A 17,085-nucleotide genomic window follows, 5' to 3' on the forward strand; every position below is an offset into this window, starting at 1 on the left:
AAATACTTGGGAATCAACTTAATGAAAGAGGTGAAAGATGTATACAACAAAAACTACAGAACCCTAAAGAAAGAAATCAGAGAAGGCCTTAGAAGATGGAAAAATCTACCTTGCTTTTGGATAGACATAATTAATATTATCAAAATAATCATGCTACCAAAAGCACTATACAGATTTAATGCAATTCCGATCAAAATCCCAATGACATTCCTAATAGAAATAGAAAAAGCAATCATGAAATACATCTGGAAAAATAAGAGACCCGAATAGCTAAAGCAATCCTTAGCAGGAAGAGTGAAGCAGGTGGCATCACTATACCAGATCTTAAACTATACTACAGAGCAATAGTAACAAAAACAGCATGGTATTGGCACCAAAACTGTTTGGTAGACCAGTGGTACAGAATAGAGGACACAGAGACTAACCCCAAAAATTACAATTATCTTATATTAGACAAAGGTGCCAAAACATGCATTGGAGAAAAAGATAGCCTCTTCAACAAATGGTGCTGGGTAAACTGGAAATTCATATGCAACAAAATGAAATAAATCACTCATACATTTCTGGTGAGACTGCAAATTGGTGCAACCAATATGGAAAGCAGTATGGAGATTCCTTGGAAATCTGGACATGGAGCCACCATTTGATCCAGCTGTCCCTCTCCTTGGTCTATACCTAAAGGTCTTAAAATCACCATAATACAGGGACACAGGCACATCAATGTTCATTAGCAGCACAATTCACAATAGCTAAACTGTGGAACCAACCTAGATGCCCTTTAGTAGATGAATGGATAAAAAAAATGTGGCATATATACACAATGGAGTTTTATTCAGCAATAAAATAGAATAAAATCATGGGCATTTGTAGGTAAATGGATGGAGTTAGAGAAGATAATGCTAAGTGAAATTAGCCAATCCCCCCCAAAAAAACAAATGCCAAATGTTTTCTCTGATATAAGGAGGCTGATTCATAGTGGGGTAGGGAGGGGAAGCATGGGAGGAACAGATGAACTCCAGATAGGGCAGAGGGGTGGGAGGGAAAGGGAGGGGGCAGAAGGTTAGCAAGGGTGGTGGAATGTGGTGGATATCATTATCCAAAGTACATGTGTGAAGACATGAATTGGTGTCAGCATACTTTGTATACAACCAGAGATATGAAAAATGGTGCTGTATATGCGTAATAAGAAGTGTAATGCATTCCACTGTCATTTATTTTTTTAAAAAAATCAATTTAAAAAAGAAAGAAAAAAATTCCCTTCATCCACAGACCTAGGAGATGATGGTTTAATATGAGTGAGCAGCCCAAATCCATAAAATAGGCAGTTACTATGTGAGAACCACAGGTGCTCATGGCCTTGGATGAACCCTAAGCTGAGGACATATGAATGATATTATAGAGAATCAAAGCATAAGAAATTAAGATAATGGGGCTAGATACAATGACTACTGTCCCCTCAAAAACAGAACTCACAAGCTCATTGATGTGGGTGCGGCTACAGGACAGTTGAAGGAGAGGGAAGATCTCACAAAGGTAGTGGTTAATAAGGTTAAAATCACAAACCCTGAGTCTGACTATACATCCTTTGTGGACCATGGCACCTGCAAACCCCATTAAGTAAAAACCGTAGGTGACATGATGTCTCTGTATAGCAGAGGCTGACAGATAGCCACATAGCAATCATATCCACAGCTGTTAGCAAATAACACTCTGAGTTGATCAAAATCAGAAGAAAAATATGTGAATCATGCATCCTGTAAAGGAGATGATGTTCTTCTCAGGGGAAAAAAAAACATCAATATTTTGGGAGTAAAGACAGATGCAAAACAGAAATCAGTGAAGGATAGATTGAAGAGGAAAAAGTACAGGGGTGTGTGAAGGTGTGAATTCAGGCAAATTAGGTTGACTTAAATTTCCCACCACAATGACTGCAGTGTTCACCAAGAACAAGAAAAACAGGGGCAGCTGCAGCTCAGGTTGGTCTGTGGAGTCATAAGAACAAACTCTGTCACAGAGGAGTCATTCTCTAAAGCCACTGACTTCAGAGGTTGGATCTATAGAAGCACGAATAGAAGATGACATTAAGAATGAACCCCAGGAGCTGCTGGTTTCCAAGCTCAAGATTGTCCAAAGTCACACAAAGAGGCCTCCAAAGAGCAAGACTTCCTATGATGATCCTCGAGGAGTAGCCATTTCCTTCCTGCTTCTCCCACAAGCATGTCCCTATTCAAGGAGAATAGTTGACCTCCCAGTGTCTTGAACATTATTTCCTCCCTTCTCTTTAGTCTTCAGTGAAGATTAGGATGGAAATGAATAACAAATAAGTGGTGTTCTCCATAGTTTATATAACTTTGGGCTTAAAAAGAAATTATCAAGACAAAAATGATTCAATGCTCACCCAGTTCCCCTGGAGCTCTCACTCCTGTGGGACATCAAGGACCTTCACCCCAGTATTCTGAGACAAAGTTTCTCATGATGAGGGAGGTAATAGCAATCAAGCCAGATCTGTCTCTCACGTGCTAGAAGAGAAACTCTCAAGAATGTGCCTGGATTTCTATTTGAAAATATCTCCTGAAAGTTCTCTTCCTTTGGATGAAGGAAAACAATAACTTTACGTCAGCCTCCAAAATGTAAATAAGAATATTTCATGCCCCATAGACCTGAAAATTATGTTCTCCTTTTTAATTTGCTCTCAAGTTGGATGAGCCCCTTGAGAGTTGAAATTACTGAGTCCATGTTTACATCTTGTGTAATAGAACTAACATTGGACCTTTGGGGATTTAATCTTCTACTCAGTGTATAATTTCCCACCAGAAATTCCTGATCACCAGAGTGAATTACAAAGGAATTACAAAGCCCCTATTGTTGATCTTCTCCTAATGCCCTGAGAGGGAAGTCCAGGGCAGAATCACTTTCCTTTCCTGGCATGTTCCTAACAACCCTCTGGATTTCATTAAGAAACATTAAATTGTATGTTTAACTAGATCAAACAGAATTGCAGCAAAGAGATTGCAAGAATTGGAGTAAAGACTCAAGACAGTATGAGTTTAAATCCAGCTTGTTCATGTTCCTGTTAGACTGTGGGCATGTATCATCACTTCAGTAAACATTGTTTGTTTACATATTTGTATTTCAGTTACTGGAGATTGAACACAGAGGCATTGCACCACTGAGCTAAACCCACCAGCCCTGTTTAATTTTTATCTTGAGACAAGTGTCTGGCTAAGTTGCTGAGGATCTCACTAAATTGCTGAGGCTGGCCTTGAACTTGTGAATCTCCTGCCTCAGCCTCTCAAATCATTGGGATTGCAAGCATGAGTAACTGTGCCAGGCACCCACCACCCCTTTTTCATTTTTATTTATTTACTTATTTGTTTGTTTGTTTGTTCTAATTAGGTATATATTACAGCAGAATGCAATTTGATTCATTGTACACAATTGTAGCACAACTTTTCATTTCTCTGGTTGTACACAATGTAAAGTTGCACAGTATGTGCAGCTATATATGTACCTAGGGTAATAATGTCTATCTCATTCCACCGTCTTTCCTGCCCCCACTCCCCTACCCCCTCTACTTCCCCTTTGCCTAATGAATGTCCTTCCATTTTTCCCATGCCCCCCATTATGGATCAGCGTCCACTTATCAGAGAGAACATTTGGCCTTTGTTTTGGGGGGATTGACTTACTTTGCTTAGCATGATATTCTCCAACTCCATCTATTTACCTGCAAATGCCATAATTTTATTCTCTTTAAATGCCACAGTCTTTTTTATCCATTCATCTATTTAAGGACATCTGGATTGCTTCCACAGTCTAGTTATTGTGAATTGAGCTGTTATAAACATTGATGTGGCTGTGTTGCTATAGCATGCTGATTTTAAGTCCTTTAAGTATAGACCAAGGAGTGGGATATCTGGGTCAAATGGTGGTTTCATTCCAAGCTTTTAAAGAAATCTCCATAATATTTTCCGGCTTGGTTGCACCAATTTGCAGTCCCACCAGCAATGTATGCTTGTGCCTTTTCCCCCGACAAATCCTCGCCAACGCTTATTGTTGTTTACATTCTTGATAACTGACATTCTGACTGGTGTGAGATGAAATCTTAGAATAGTTTTGATTTTCATTTCTCTAATTACTAGAGATGTTGGACATTTTTCATATATTTGTTGATTGAATGTGTATCTTCTTCTGAGAAGTGTCTGTTCAGCTCCTTAGCCCACTTACTGATTGCATTATTTGTTTTGTGGGTGTTAAGTTTTTAAAGTTCTTTATATATCCTGGAAATTACTTCTGTATCTGATGTGTGTGTGGCAAAAATTTGCTCCATCCATTGGCCTTTCCTTTAGTGTAGTTCATCCCTTTCCTGATTTTCATTGTTGTTTTTCATTTCCTCCTCATGCAACATTTTGCTGAGAATGCTCTGTAATGCAGGCTTTCTCACTGTAAATTCTTCACTGTTTTATTATGAAAAGTTTTTATTTCATCATCAAATCTGAAGCTTAATTTTGCTGGCTATAAGATTCTTGGTTGGCATCCATTTTCTTTCAGAGCTTGGTATATGTTGTTCCAGGGTCTCCTGGCTTTGAGAGTCTGGATTGAAAAATCTGCTGAGATCCAAATTGGTCTCCCCCTTTATGTGATCTGATTTCTCTGTCTTGTGGCCTTTAAGATTCTGTCCTTATTCTGTATGCTAGGCATTTTCATTGTAATGTGCCTTGGTGTAGATCTGTTGTAATTTTGTCCATTTGGTGTCCTGTAAGCCTCGTGTATTTGATCTTCGAATTCATTCTTTATGTTTGGGAAATTTTCTGATATTATTTCATTGAAGAGATTGTGCATTCCTTTGGTTTGAATCCCTGTGCCCTGCTCTATCCCAATAAATCTTAGATTTGGTCTTTTGATGCTATCCCATAATTGCTGGATGTTCAATTTATGGTTTCTTACCATCACTATTTGGTCAACTTTATTTTCAAGATTGTATACTTTGTCTTCCTTACCTGATATTCTGTCTTCTAAGTGATCTATGCTGTTGGTAATGCTTTCTATTGAGTTTTTTATTTGGTTTATTATTTCCTTCATTTCTTTCTCTTTTTTTTACTTTTTTTTCTGATCCTTTTTTTATTGGTTGTTCAAAACATCACATAGTTCTTGACATATCATATTTCATACATTAGATTCAAGTGGGTTATGAACTCTCATTTTTACCCCGTATACAGATTGCAGAATCACATCGGTTACACATCCACATTTTTACATAATGCCATATTAGTAACTGTTGTATTCTGCTACCTTTCCAATCCTCTACTATCCCCCCTCCCCTCCCCTCTCATCTTCTCTCTCTACCCCATCTACTGTAATTCATTTCTCTCCTTGTTTTTTTTCCCATTCCCCTCACAACCTCTTATATGTAATTTTGTATAACAATGAGGGTCTCCTTCCATTTCCATGCAATTTCCCTTTTCTCTTCCTTTCCCTCCCACCTCATGTCTCTGTTTAATGTTAATCTTTTCTTCCTGCTCTTCCTCCCTGCTCTATTCTTAGTTGCTCTCATTATATCAAAGAAGACATTTGTCATTTGTTTTTTAAGGATTGGCTAGCTTCACTTAGCATAATCTGCTCTAATGCCATCCATTTCCCTGCAAATTTCATAATTTTGTCATTTTTTAGTGCTGCGTAATACTCCATTGTGTATAAATGCCACTTTTTTTATCCATTCATCTATTGAAGGGCATCTGGGTTGGTTCCACAGTCTAGCTATTGTGAATTGTGCTGCTATGAGCATCGATGTGGCAGTATCCCTGTAGTACGCTCTTTTAAGGTCTTCAGGGAATAGTCTGAGAAGGGCAATAGCTGGGTCAAATGGTGGTTCCATTCACAGCTTTCCCAGGAATCTCCATACTGCTTTCCAAATTGGCCTCACCAATTTGCAGTCCCACCAACAACGTATAAGAGTACCCTTTTCCCCACATCCTCTCCAGCACTTGTTGTTGTTTGACTTCATAATGGCTGCCAATCTTACTGGAGTGAGATGGTATCTTAGGGTGGTTTTGATTTGCATTTCTCTGACTGCTAGAGATGGTGAGCATTTTTTCATGTACTTTTTGATTGATTGTATGTCCTCCTCTGAGAAGTGTCTGTTCAGGTCCTTGGCCCATTTGTTGATTGGGTTATTTGTTATCTTATTGTTTAATTTTTTGATTTCTTTGTATATTCTGGATATTAGGGCTCTATCTGAAGTGTGAGGAGTAAAAATTTGTTCCCAGGATGTAGGCTCCCTGTTTACCTCTCTTATTGTTTCTCTTGCTGAGAAAAAAACTTTTTAGTTTAAGTAAGTCCCATTTGTTAATTCTTGTTATTAACTCTTGTGCTATGGGTATCCTGTTTAGGAATTTGGAGCCCAACTCCACAATATGTAGATCGGAGCCAACTTTTTCTTCTATCAGATGCAGAGTCTCTGATTTGATATCAAGCTCTTTGATCCATTTTGAGTTAAATTTTGTGCATGGCAAAAGAAAGGGATTCAGTTTCATTTTGTTGCATATGGATTTCCAGTTTTCCCAGCACCATTTGTTGAAGATGCTATCCTTCCTCCATTGCATGCTTTTAGCCCCTTTATCAAATATAAGATAGTTGTAATATTGTGGATTGGTTTCTGTGTCCTCTATTCTGTACCATTGGTCCACCTGCCTGTTTTGGTACCAGTCATGCTGTTTTTGTTACTATTACTCTGTAGTATAGTTTGAAATCTGGTATTGCTCTGCCGCCTGATTCACACTTCCTGCTTAGAGTTGCTTTTGCTATTCTGGGTCTTTTATTTTTCCATATGAATTTCATGATTGCTTTATCTATTTCTACAAGAAATGCCATTGGGATTTTGATTGGCATTGCATTAAACCTATAGAGAACTTTTGGTAATATCGCCATTTTGTTGATGTTAGTTCTGCCTATCCATGAACAGGGTATATTTTTCCATCTTCTAAGATCTTCTTCTATTTCTCTCTTTAGGGTTCTGTAGTTTTCATTGTATAAATCTTTCTCCTCTTTTGTTAGGTTGCTTCCCAAGTATTTTTTTTTTGAGGATATTGTGAATGGGGTGTTTTTCCTCATTTCCATTTCAGAAGTTTTGTCACTGATATACAGAAATGCCTTTGATGTATGCGTGTTGATTTTATATCCTGCCACTTTTCTGAATTCATTTATTAGTTCTAGTAGTTTCTTTGTAGACCCTTTTGGGTCTTCTAGGCATGGAATCATCCTTTCTGCAAATAGTGATAACTTAAGTTCTTCTTTTCCTATTTTTATGCCTTTAATTTCTTTCATCTGTCTAATTGCTCTGGCCAGTGTTTCGAGAACTATATTGAATATAAGTGGTGATATAGGGCATCCCTGTCTTGTTGCAGATTTTAGAGGGAATGCCTTCAATTTTTCTCCATTCAGAATGATGCTAGCCTGAGGCTTAGCATAGATAGCTTTTACAATGTTGAGGTAAGTTCCTGTTATCCCTAGTTTTTCTAATGTTTTGAACATAAAGGGATGCTATACTTTGTCAAATGCTTTTTCTGCATCTACCGAGATGATCATATGGTTCTTATCTTTAAGTCTATTGATGTGGTGAATAACATTTATTGATTTCCGTATATTGAACCATCCTTGCATCCCAGGGATGAATCCTACTTGATCATGGTGCACAATTTTTTTATGTGTTTTTGTATCCGATTCACCAGAATTTTATTGAGGATTTTTGCACCTAGGTTCATTAGAGACATTAGTCTGTAGTTTTCTTTCTTTGAATTGTCTTTGTCTGGTTTTGGAATCAGGGTGATGTTGGCCTCATATAATGAATTTGGAAGAGCTCCCTCTTTTTCTATTTCCTGAAATAACTTGAAAAGTATTGGTATTAATTCTTCTTTAAAGGTTTTGTAAAACTCCACTGTATACCCATCCGGTCCTGGGCTTTTCTTGGTTGGTAGTCTTTTGATTGCTTCTTCAATTTCATCCATTGATATTGGTCTGTTCAAATTGTGTGTATCCTCCTGACTCAGTCTGGGCAAATCATATGACTTAAGAAATTTATTGATGTCTTCACTTGCTGCAGTCCAGCTGCAGCAAAATAACCAGGGGGTGACAAACAACTTGTATACCTTGATACAGCAGGAGTGGGAGCTGTTTATTCTAGCACACGAGGGGTATATATCCATTAGATACAGCAGTCAACCAATAAGGAATCTCCACACTTAATGGCTCGCTGGCGCCACCTCACAAACCAATCCCCCTGGCAAAATGCCAGGCACCATCCTGACTTGTTTACAGACTCTAACATTCACTATCTTCTATTTTATTGGAATATAGGTTTTCAAAATAATTCCTAATTATCTTCTATATTTCTGTAGCATCTGTTGTGATATTGCCTTTTTCTTACCATATGTTAGTAATTTGAGTTCTCTCTTCTCTTCATTAGCATGGCTAAGGGTCTGTCAATCTTATTTATTTTTTTTTGAAGAACCAACTTTTAGTTTTGTCAATTTTTTCAATAGTTTCTTTTGTTTCAATTTCGTTGATTTCTGCTCTGATTTTAATTATTTCTTGCCTTCTGCTACATTTGCTGTTGTTTTGCTCTTCCTTTTCTAGGGCTTTGAGATGAAGTGTGAGCTCATTTATTTGTTGTTTTTTTCTTTTTTTGAGGAATGACCTCCAGGCTATGAATTTCCCTCTTAAAACTGCTTTCATTGTGTCCCACAGATTCCGATATGTTGTGTCTGTATTTTCATTTATCTCTAAGAATATTTTGATTTCCTCCTTTATGTCTTCTGTAACCCATTGATCATTCAGTAACATATTATTCATTTTCCATGTGATGTAGGATTTTTCCTTCCTTCTTTTATCATTGAATTCCAATTTCATTCCATTATGATCAGATAAAATGCATGGTATTATCTCCACCCCTTTATATTTATTGAGGGTTGCCCTATGGCATAATATATGGTCTATTTTTGAGAAGGATTCATGTGCTGCTGAGAAAAAAGTATATCCACTTGATGATGGTTGGTATATTCTATATATGTCAGTTAAGTCTAGGTTATTGATTGTGATATTGAGTTCTATAGTTTCTTTATTCAACTTTTGTTTGGAGGATCTGTCCAATGGTGAGAGAGGTGTGTTGAAGTCACCCATAATTATTGTGTTGTGGTCTATTTGATTCTTGAACTTGAGGAGAGTTTGTTTTATAAACGTCACAGCACCATTATTTGGTGCATAAATATTGATAATTGTATGTCTTGTTGGTGAATGGTTCCTTTTAACAGTATATAATGTCCTTCCTTATCTCTTTTGATTAACTTAGTCTTGAAGTCGATTTTATTCGATATGAGGATGGCCACCCCGGATTGCTTACGAGGACCGTGTGTGTGATATATTTTTTTTCCCAACCTTTCACCTTCAGCCTGTGTATGTCTTTTCCAATCAGATGTGTCTCCTGGAGGTAGCATATTGTTGGATTTGTTTTTTTAATCCATGTTACCAGCCTATGTCGCTTTTTTGGAGAGTTTAAGCCATTAACGTTTAGAGTTACTATTGATATATGGTTTGTACTTCCTTCCATGTTTGATTATTTATCTTTTTTTTTAATTTAGTTTGTTTCTCCATGATTAGCTTTCCCCCCCACCCTCTGTCTTTACTGAGGTACTTCCCACTGTTGGTTTTGGTTATTGTTTTTCATTTCTTCCTCGTGTAGTGTTTTGCTCAAGATGCTTTGCAATGCTGGTTTTCTGGCTGCAAATTCTTTTACCTTTTGTTTATCATGAAAGATTTTTATTTCGTTGTCATACCTGAAGCTTAATTTTGCTGGATACAGAATTCTTGGTTGGCATCCATTGTCTTTCAGTGTTTGAAATACTTTGTTTCAGGGTCTTCTCGCTTTCAGTGCCTGTGATGAAAAATCTATTGTTAACCTTATTGGTTTACCCCTGAATGTAATCTGCCTCCTTTCTCCTGTAGCTTTCTCTTGTACTGGGGGTCCCGCGCCGCGTGTCCCGCGCCACTCCTGATTCCCTCGGTCTGACTATCACGCTCACGGGAGAGCTGGGAGGGGCCCTTACAGGAGAGCTGGGAGGGGCCCTTAAGGTTTCCGCACTGTATGGAGAGGGAGGGCTAGGGGGTTACACACCTGTCAATGAAGTTATCTCCTCCGCCGCATTCTGGTGACGTCAGTTCTCTGCCATGGTGGTATCCCATGCAAATGGCGACAGTTCATTCCCTTTGCCGGGTGACCAATGCAACTGGTGGGTCCTGACTGGCTCTCCCAAACCCCGTCTCAATCCTGTGGCCACTGCCTATGAAGGCTCGATTGGTATTAACCTCTGCAGGTTCAGAAGGGTCAACCAGTTGTTTCAGCGGAATGGTTTAGTGCTGAGTCACCACGGTTTGTCTGCAAGAGGAAGGCAAATGAGAGCTTGAATTCAGCCAATCCGGGCTCGGTGTGTGTTCTGAGAGGCCCAGACTGTTCATCCCAGATCCACGTCAGCTCAGCATTGCCTTGTGATCCTGAGAAAACAGCATTTAGACGGTTTACGACTCCCTATGCCTGCACAACTGAAGAGGTCAGAGACTTGATTTCTCCATGCCTGCTGCCATGTTCAATTTTCTCTCCCTTTCCTTATTTCCTTCATTTCAAGGATTTTTTTTCAGAATCTCTATCTCTTTCTTGAAGTGATCTTTTGCTACCTATACTTGTTCCTTTATCTCTTTGTTGGAGTGATCAATTTTTGCCTGTATTTGCTCATTTAGGTCATTCTTTAGTTCACAGATCATTCTAATTATGTATATTCTGAACTCCTTCTCTGACATTTCATCAACTGTGCTGTGCATGAATTCTAGTATTGTAGCATCTTGGTTTGTTTGAGGCACTTTCTTCCCTTGTTTATTCATGTTGTCTGTGTGTCTTCCTTTCTTGCAGTTCATATCTAAGGTATTATAGTTTCTACCCTATAATCTTGTAATGCCCCCTGAAGATTACCTGTACCTCACCTTGGTGTTGGGCTTCCAGTCCCCACTGGTGTCTCACTTTGGATGCTACTGCAACTAAAGGTGGTGGCAGCAATAGCAGCAGTAACTCAAGATAGCAGTAAGGGTGTCCCAAGATGGATGCAACCACTTTCAGAGATAGGGCTAAAAGGGCAGGACTTAAAATGGGTTTGGGTTGCCTGTTCATAGAAACAGCTGCCTCCAGGCTCTGTCTGTTGTTGCAAGGTGGAGGCTACTGCTTGGACAGAGCTAAGATAATGGCTACAGTGTCAAGATGGAGGTAAGCTAGGCCTGGGCTCCCAGGTGAGTCAGTGGAGTGGTTCTGGTCCTGATCTGGGCCTGGGTCCCCTGCACTGTTCAGCAGGGGCAATCCTGGGCTCCTGGGTAGGTCTGCTGGTCATCAGGGCTGTCCTGGGCCTAACCTGGGCCTAGACTCCCATGTGGGTCCTCATTTTGGTGCTGAGACAGGGTTTCACTAAGTTTCCCTTGTGACCCTCTGCCTCAGACTTTTGAGGAGCTGGAATTATAGGCATGTTCTGCAGCACCAAGGTTTTACATTTATACGTTGAGTCAGTGTGTGTGTGTGTGTGTGTGTGTGTTTACCTCTATGAAAGGAATGTCATCAAAAAGAGCTAGGTGTATGTCTCTTGAATAGAGTTTTTGCCTAAGAAAGAGAAGGACCTCAACTTGAGCCACATAACAAAATATAATAATAATTATTATAAAATTGGAATCACATTAAAAATGCAATTTCATCATGTTGTGGGAATTAAATGAGATGATTAACATAAAGTATTAAAACTGTGCCTGCCAGGTAAAAACAGCCTAATATAAATTAGTAACCCTTCCCTTCTTCAATTTGCTTCTTCATATGAATCATGGATTCTCCACTTTGGTACCATTAAAATTTGGGTGAGCTGAGTCTTGTTGTGGGGCTATCCTGGGTAATATGCAATGCATGGCATCCCTAGTCCCTGCCCTTTAAATGCTTGTACTGTCCTCCCTACCCAAACCTACTCACCACTTGTGACCAATAGTAATTTCTCCAGTGATAGATTCCTTGGGATGTACTGCTGCTTAGAAAAAGATGTGCCAATGTATGGCACAATGGCATGCTGAGTACTTTAACTGAAGGACATTGGAAGGACTCAGAACATAAGTCTTTTTCTGAACTTATGATGTGCTTCTCCCTCCTATTCTCCTTCTCCCACAGTGCAGGCCATAAAAAAAACAAGAATTTCCCTTCCTCAAGGTGGGTTATAGAAAAATGGAACCCTTTTTCCTCAAAGTCAGTCCTAAGTCATAGAAATATTACCCTCAACTTCCCCCTTACTTTCAGAGTAATAGCTGGTCATGAAGAAATACTCAGATGTTTCTTGTATGAGACATGATCATAAGAGCCTCATCCTAGAAGGGGTTCTGACTATCCCAGGAAGAAGGAATACCACACAGAGACTTTAGGAAGAATCAGAAGACAGTACTTGCTGGTTTTCCCCTTTCAGATATTACATTAGTTTCTGCACTTTTGTCCAATTACATTTCTATATAACTTTCCTTTCTTCACCAAACCCAGCCATAAGAATGGAGAGGTTTCCCTGGTTTATGGTTCTCATTTCTGAAGTTTCCCTTGTCAAATAAAATTTTGATTAAGCAAATCTGTTATTTCTTTTCCTCATTAACCTGTCTTTCATTATAAGAGTATTGGCCATGACCCTTATGAAGAGGGTGGGAAAAAGGGATCACAACTTCCCATCCCTACAGAACCATAATTGTCCATGTTTGAGAACCACTGGTCTTTCTGTACAGCCTGGCCTCCAGCTATGTCTACCCCACAGGGAGTTCTATGTAATATCTCTTTATGTGTGTCAAGGTCAATGTGCCCCAAACTGAATTCACATTTTCTTATGATTCTCAGGGCTGCTCTTCCTCAGCCCATTTTTTAAGTTCAACCCCTTCTCTGTCTTTATCCTATCTTCAAAGAGGTAAAGGATCCATGTCCTTTAAAGGTCTGGACTATCACAGACTAGAACTTATAGTCTCTTTACCTCACATTTAGTTTACTCTAAAAGTTTTATAGCCTGGACACCTATTGCAGATTCTCATTTGATATTTGTAACTATTCATCACCACCACTGCATATACACATCCCTTGTTCTTCCTGTTCCCAATTTAATAACTAACAAAATGATTATCATTATAAATTGAGTTATGTCAATATTTCTGTTATTATGAAGACTATTTAAGAAGATGTCCACAACTAATTATATTCTTTCATTTTTTCATTTCCATAACCCCCTTTCTTGTTGGTTTTCATACTGTTCCCTGTATTGTTCTGATGTATTTCCAACTTCCCAATTTTTTTTAAATCTTTCCTTAGTACATTCAGTCATGGGTATTCAATTTTATCTTCTTAAATAAAATTTTCAGGAGCTTCTGACTCCCTCCCCTACTGAAAGATTATCTTCTAACCATGATACAAAACCTGAGATCATCATACAAAATCTTGAGATCACCCATCATCATCATGTTCATGTTCTATTTCAAGGACTTAATTGATTTGTTGAAGATGGGAAGGTCTCTCTCCCCACTATTTATTCTGCTTGGTTCTGCTTGGTTTTAATATCAGATGATCTCTCCCAGGTAGTAAAGAGAGGAATAACAGAATCCCTAGGTGGCTGTAAAGAATACAGAAAAATGACTATTTATTTTTCTTTTTTCATTTTTTAGTTAAGATGGACACAATACTTTATTGTATCAATTTATTTTTATGTGGTGCTGAGGCTTGAACCTAGTGACTCACAATGATTAGGCAAGTGCTCTTCCACTGAGCTACAACCCCAGCCCCAAATGACTATTTTTAACGAATCCTTGTCATAGATTTGGCCTGTGTCAATCAGACTTGATTATATCATGTCTCATGAGAACATTGTTTATCAAAATTGAATAAAGTGTGTTCCCTGTATCAGAAATAATTCAATCAAATAATAAAATGAGAATAAATAGAATGTTATGCAATTTCAACAGAGGATATTAAAACAGAGTATTAGTTGTACCAATATTACAAGAGACAAAGAGCAAAATGTTAACAATGTAAAAATATAAAGATTTATAGATTAGAGGAAAAACACTACCATTCCCAGATCTAGTGAGAAAAATAGAAAAGAAAGGAGAACTAGATACTGGAATATAAGAGGAGCTCCAAAGGATTACTGCTTGGATTGCAGTAGGTTTGAAGGTGACCTAGATTTGATGCTTGGCATTCTGTAATAGAAGTTCCCAATGGAGGAGACCAGATGTGAGGCCTGACAAGTGTTCTAGACACTCTACTGGCAATGCCTAGGCAATGCAGTAAGGGCAGATTGCATGGTGGGTTAGAGAAAGCTATCTAGATACTGTCTACACAACTAACCAGGTGCTGCAAGTTAAGCATATGTGCACATGCAGGCCATTTGCATGCCTTCTTTTAGAATTATTTAAGGCAATGACAGTTCGCTTCCAAAAAAGAAACACTAAAGTGTTTTCAATTTATTAATATCTTCATTCATTACATTTTATTAATAATTAATTAAATAGTAAATTTATTATCTAAATAAGACACTTCAATTAACAGCTATTTCTTAATATAAAGTATATCACACATTCTAAATATACTGATGGAAAAAGCACTTCAGGAATAAAGAAACTATATAATGGATTCCATGTTAAAAGTGCCATATGTCTTATTCATGATAAAAAGTTTAAATAAGCTAAAGAAATGTTTGTAGAAATATGGATTATTATCATTCACATACAATTAATTTTCATGATAAAACTCACTTCATAAGTAAACTATGGCTAAAATTCTTTTATTAACTTAATGTCTATTCTGTTCCCACCAAGTGAAAAAAAAACATTTACAATAAGAACCACAGGCTCTCTTTCAATATTTACTATTTCATGTGGTATTAATATAAATTTTATGAGGTGATCCAACATACCCCATTGTTGGGATACAGAGATACACTTGTATTATTTCGCTCTGATCCTCTGTTATAGCTGTTTCAGGCAACAAAACATGAAGTTAAACATTAACTTTTCAATATTTAATGTATTGGACTGCTAAAGGTTGTCAGAAGCAGATAGCATATGCTACAAATTTTGTGCCATTTATCAAAGACAATGAAAAAATCAGAAGGATTAAGGAAGGAGGGTGAGAAAAATAGAAACAGCCAAAATCAAAGGGATCTTATTCTGCTTTAAACTTTACACAGCACATAATGAAGACATTTATCAAATTATGTTACCTATAGCAGTAACAATATTCATAATAATGAAAAAGACTCTGAAAAATTTGGCACTTCATTGTTTCTGCCTCGAGACCAGTGCTTGAGCTTCATAAAAGAAGGTTCGAAGCATAGAAATTTACTAGTGAGTTTTAAAATTAAAGAGACATACTCTCATTACCTTTAATTCCCAGCTCCGGAGACGGCTTCTCCTAGGTCCCATCTCCAGCCACCTAATGCTGTTATGAGGTTTACAGAAGAGGCTAGGGAGAGAGGAAGAGCACGCCAGGGAGTGAGCTTTTATTGGGAACAAAAAATTCAAGGGAAAATCCCATCCAATGAAGGTCGAGGGGGACAGCATCCCAAGGTCGAGGCCAGCTATTGGGTCTTCAGGTCAGTGTCCAGGCATGCCTCCACATGGACAAACCCTCGTACATGGGACAGGGTGACAAAGGCTCTGACACAGTTGCGTCTAGAGCCTCTCACCCAGCCAGGGAGGTAACTCAAATCACGCACAAGGATGGCCTCCCACAATCGTTGAGATAGGAAGCCATGTTTCTGAGCATTTTGTAATACAAAAATTCACCATATTTTTCCAGAATAAGGAATAGCTCAGGAGACAGAAAGGGTATAAAAGAATAATAAAAAACATCAGTACATATGTTGCTTTAAGACCATGCCTTTAGTTGTTTTGAAAATTGTGAAAAGTGCCAGAGATAAAGAAAAATGAGATTAGATTAGCTGTAAGAGAGGTGGTAAGACAACTCTACTGAACCACACATAAGACTATCAACAGAAGTCATCAATAAAAACTTAATACCTTTCAATTTTTGGACATGATTATTGCTTCTAATTAGAATAAGCCTCTGCTCTGAATTTTAATCCCAGCATTCCTCAGTGCAATTTTGACATCCTTGTTCCTCAAACTGTATATGAGAGGATTGAGCATGGGCACCACATTAGTGTAGAAAACAGAAAATATTTTTCCCTGGTCCATAGACCCAGAAGAATATTTAAGATACATGAATGCAGCTGATCCAAAAAAGAGAGAAATAGCAATGATGTGAGAGCTGCAGGTACTGAAGGCTTTTGATCTTCCATGAGTAGATTTGATGTGAAGAATGCTGATAAGAATGAAAATGTAAGAAATTAGGATGGTAAAGCTGGGGACTGTGATATTAATGCCCACCACAACAAGAACCACTACTTCATTGACATAGGTGCTGGTGCAAGAAAGTTGGAGGAGGGGGAGTATGTCACACAAGTAATGGTTGATGACATTGGCATTGCAGAAGGTCAGTCTAAGCATGCAGCCCGTGTGGGCAGTGGCTCCAGCAAATCCCATCACATAGGCACCAAGAGACAATGCAGAACAGACCTGCTGGGACATGGTGACCCTATACAGCAATGGGTTACAGATGGCCACATAACGATCATAGGCCATTGAGGTCAACATGTAGCACTCGGAGATGACAAAAAAGAGAAAGAAGAACAGCTGAGTCATGCACCCCACATAGGAGATGGCATTCCTCTTGGAGACAAAGTTCATCAACATTTTGGGGCTGAAAACAGAAGAGTAACAGAGATCAATGAAGGACAGGTTGAAGAGGAAGTAGTACATAGGGGTGTGCAAGTGAGAACTGAGACCAATAAGTGTGAGCAAGCCAAAGTTGCCCACGATGGTGACAATGTAGATCATTAGGAACAGGTGAAAGAGGGGAAGCTGAAGCTCCTGGAGATCTGTTAATCCAGCCAGAACAAACTCAGTCACCAGGGAGTCATTTCCAGTCAGCATTCTCTTTGT

General features: G+C 38.4%; 1 protein-coding gene and 1 pseudogene across 2 annotated transcripts; both read right to left on the minus strand.

The window, feature by feature from the left end:
- LOC113193798 (olfactory receptor 8C8-like) overlaps positions 1-2,736 on the minus strand; it is a 44,475-nt pseudogene extending 41,739 nt beyond the window's left edge.
- A 12,131-nt stretch (positions 2,737-14,867) lies between these two features.
- Positions 14,868-17,085, minus strand: LOC113193773 (olfactory receptor 8B3). Of its 2 annotated transcripts, XM_026404543.2 has the most exons (2): positions 16,171-17,076; positions 14,868-14,879 (listed from the first exon to the last, which is right to left on the minus strand). In XM_026404543.2, the coding sequence occupies exons 1-2, from the start codon at positions 17,074-17,076 to the stop codon at positions 14,868-14,870; spliced, it is 918 nt and encodes a 305-aa protein (XP_026260328.2). The 2 variants fall into 2 exon arrangements, with proteins under 2 accessions (XP_026260328.2, XP_026260329.2); XM_026404544.2 differs by lacking the exon at positions 14,868-14,879 and having other exon boundaries at positions 16,135-17,085.

This window comes from Urocitellus parryii, chromosome 4 (assembly GCF_045843805.1).
Source record: "Urocitellus parryii isolate mUroPar1 chromosome 4, mUroPar1.hap1, whole genome shotgun sequence".
Classification (NCBI taxonomy): Eukaryota; Metazoa; Chordata; class Mammalia; order Rodentia; family Sciuridae; genus Urocitellus; species Urocitellus parryii.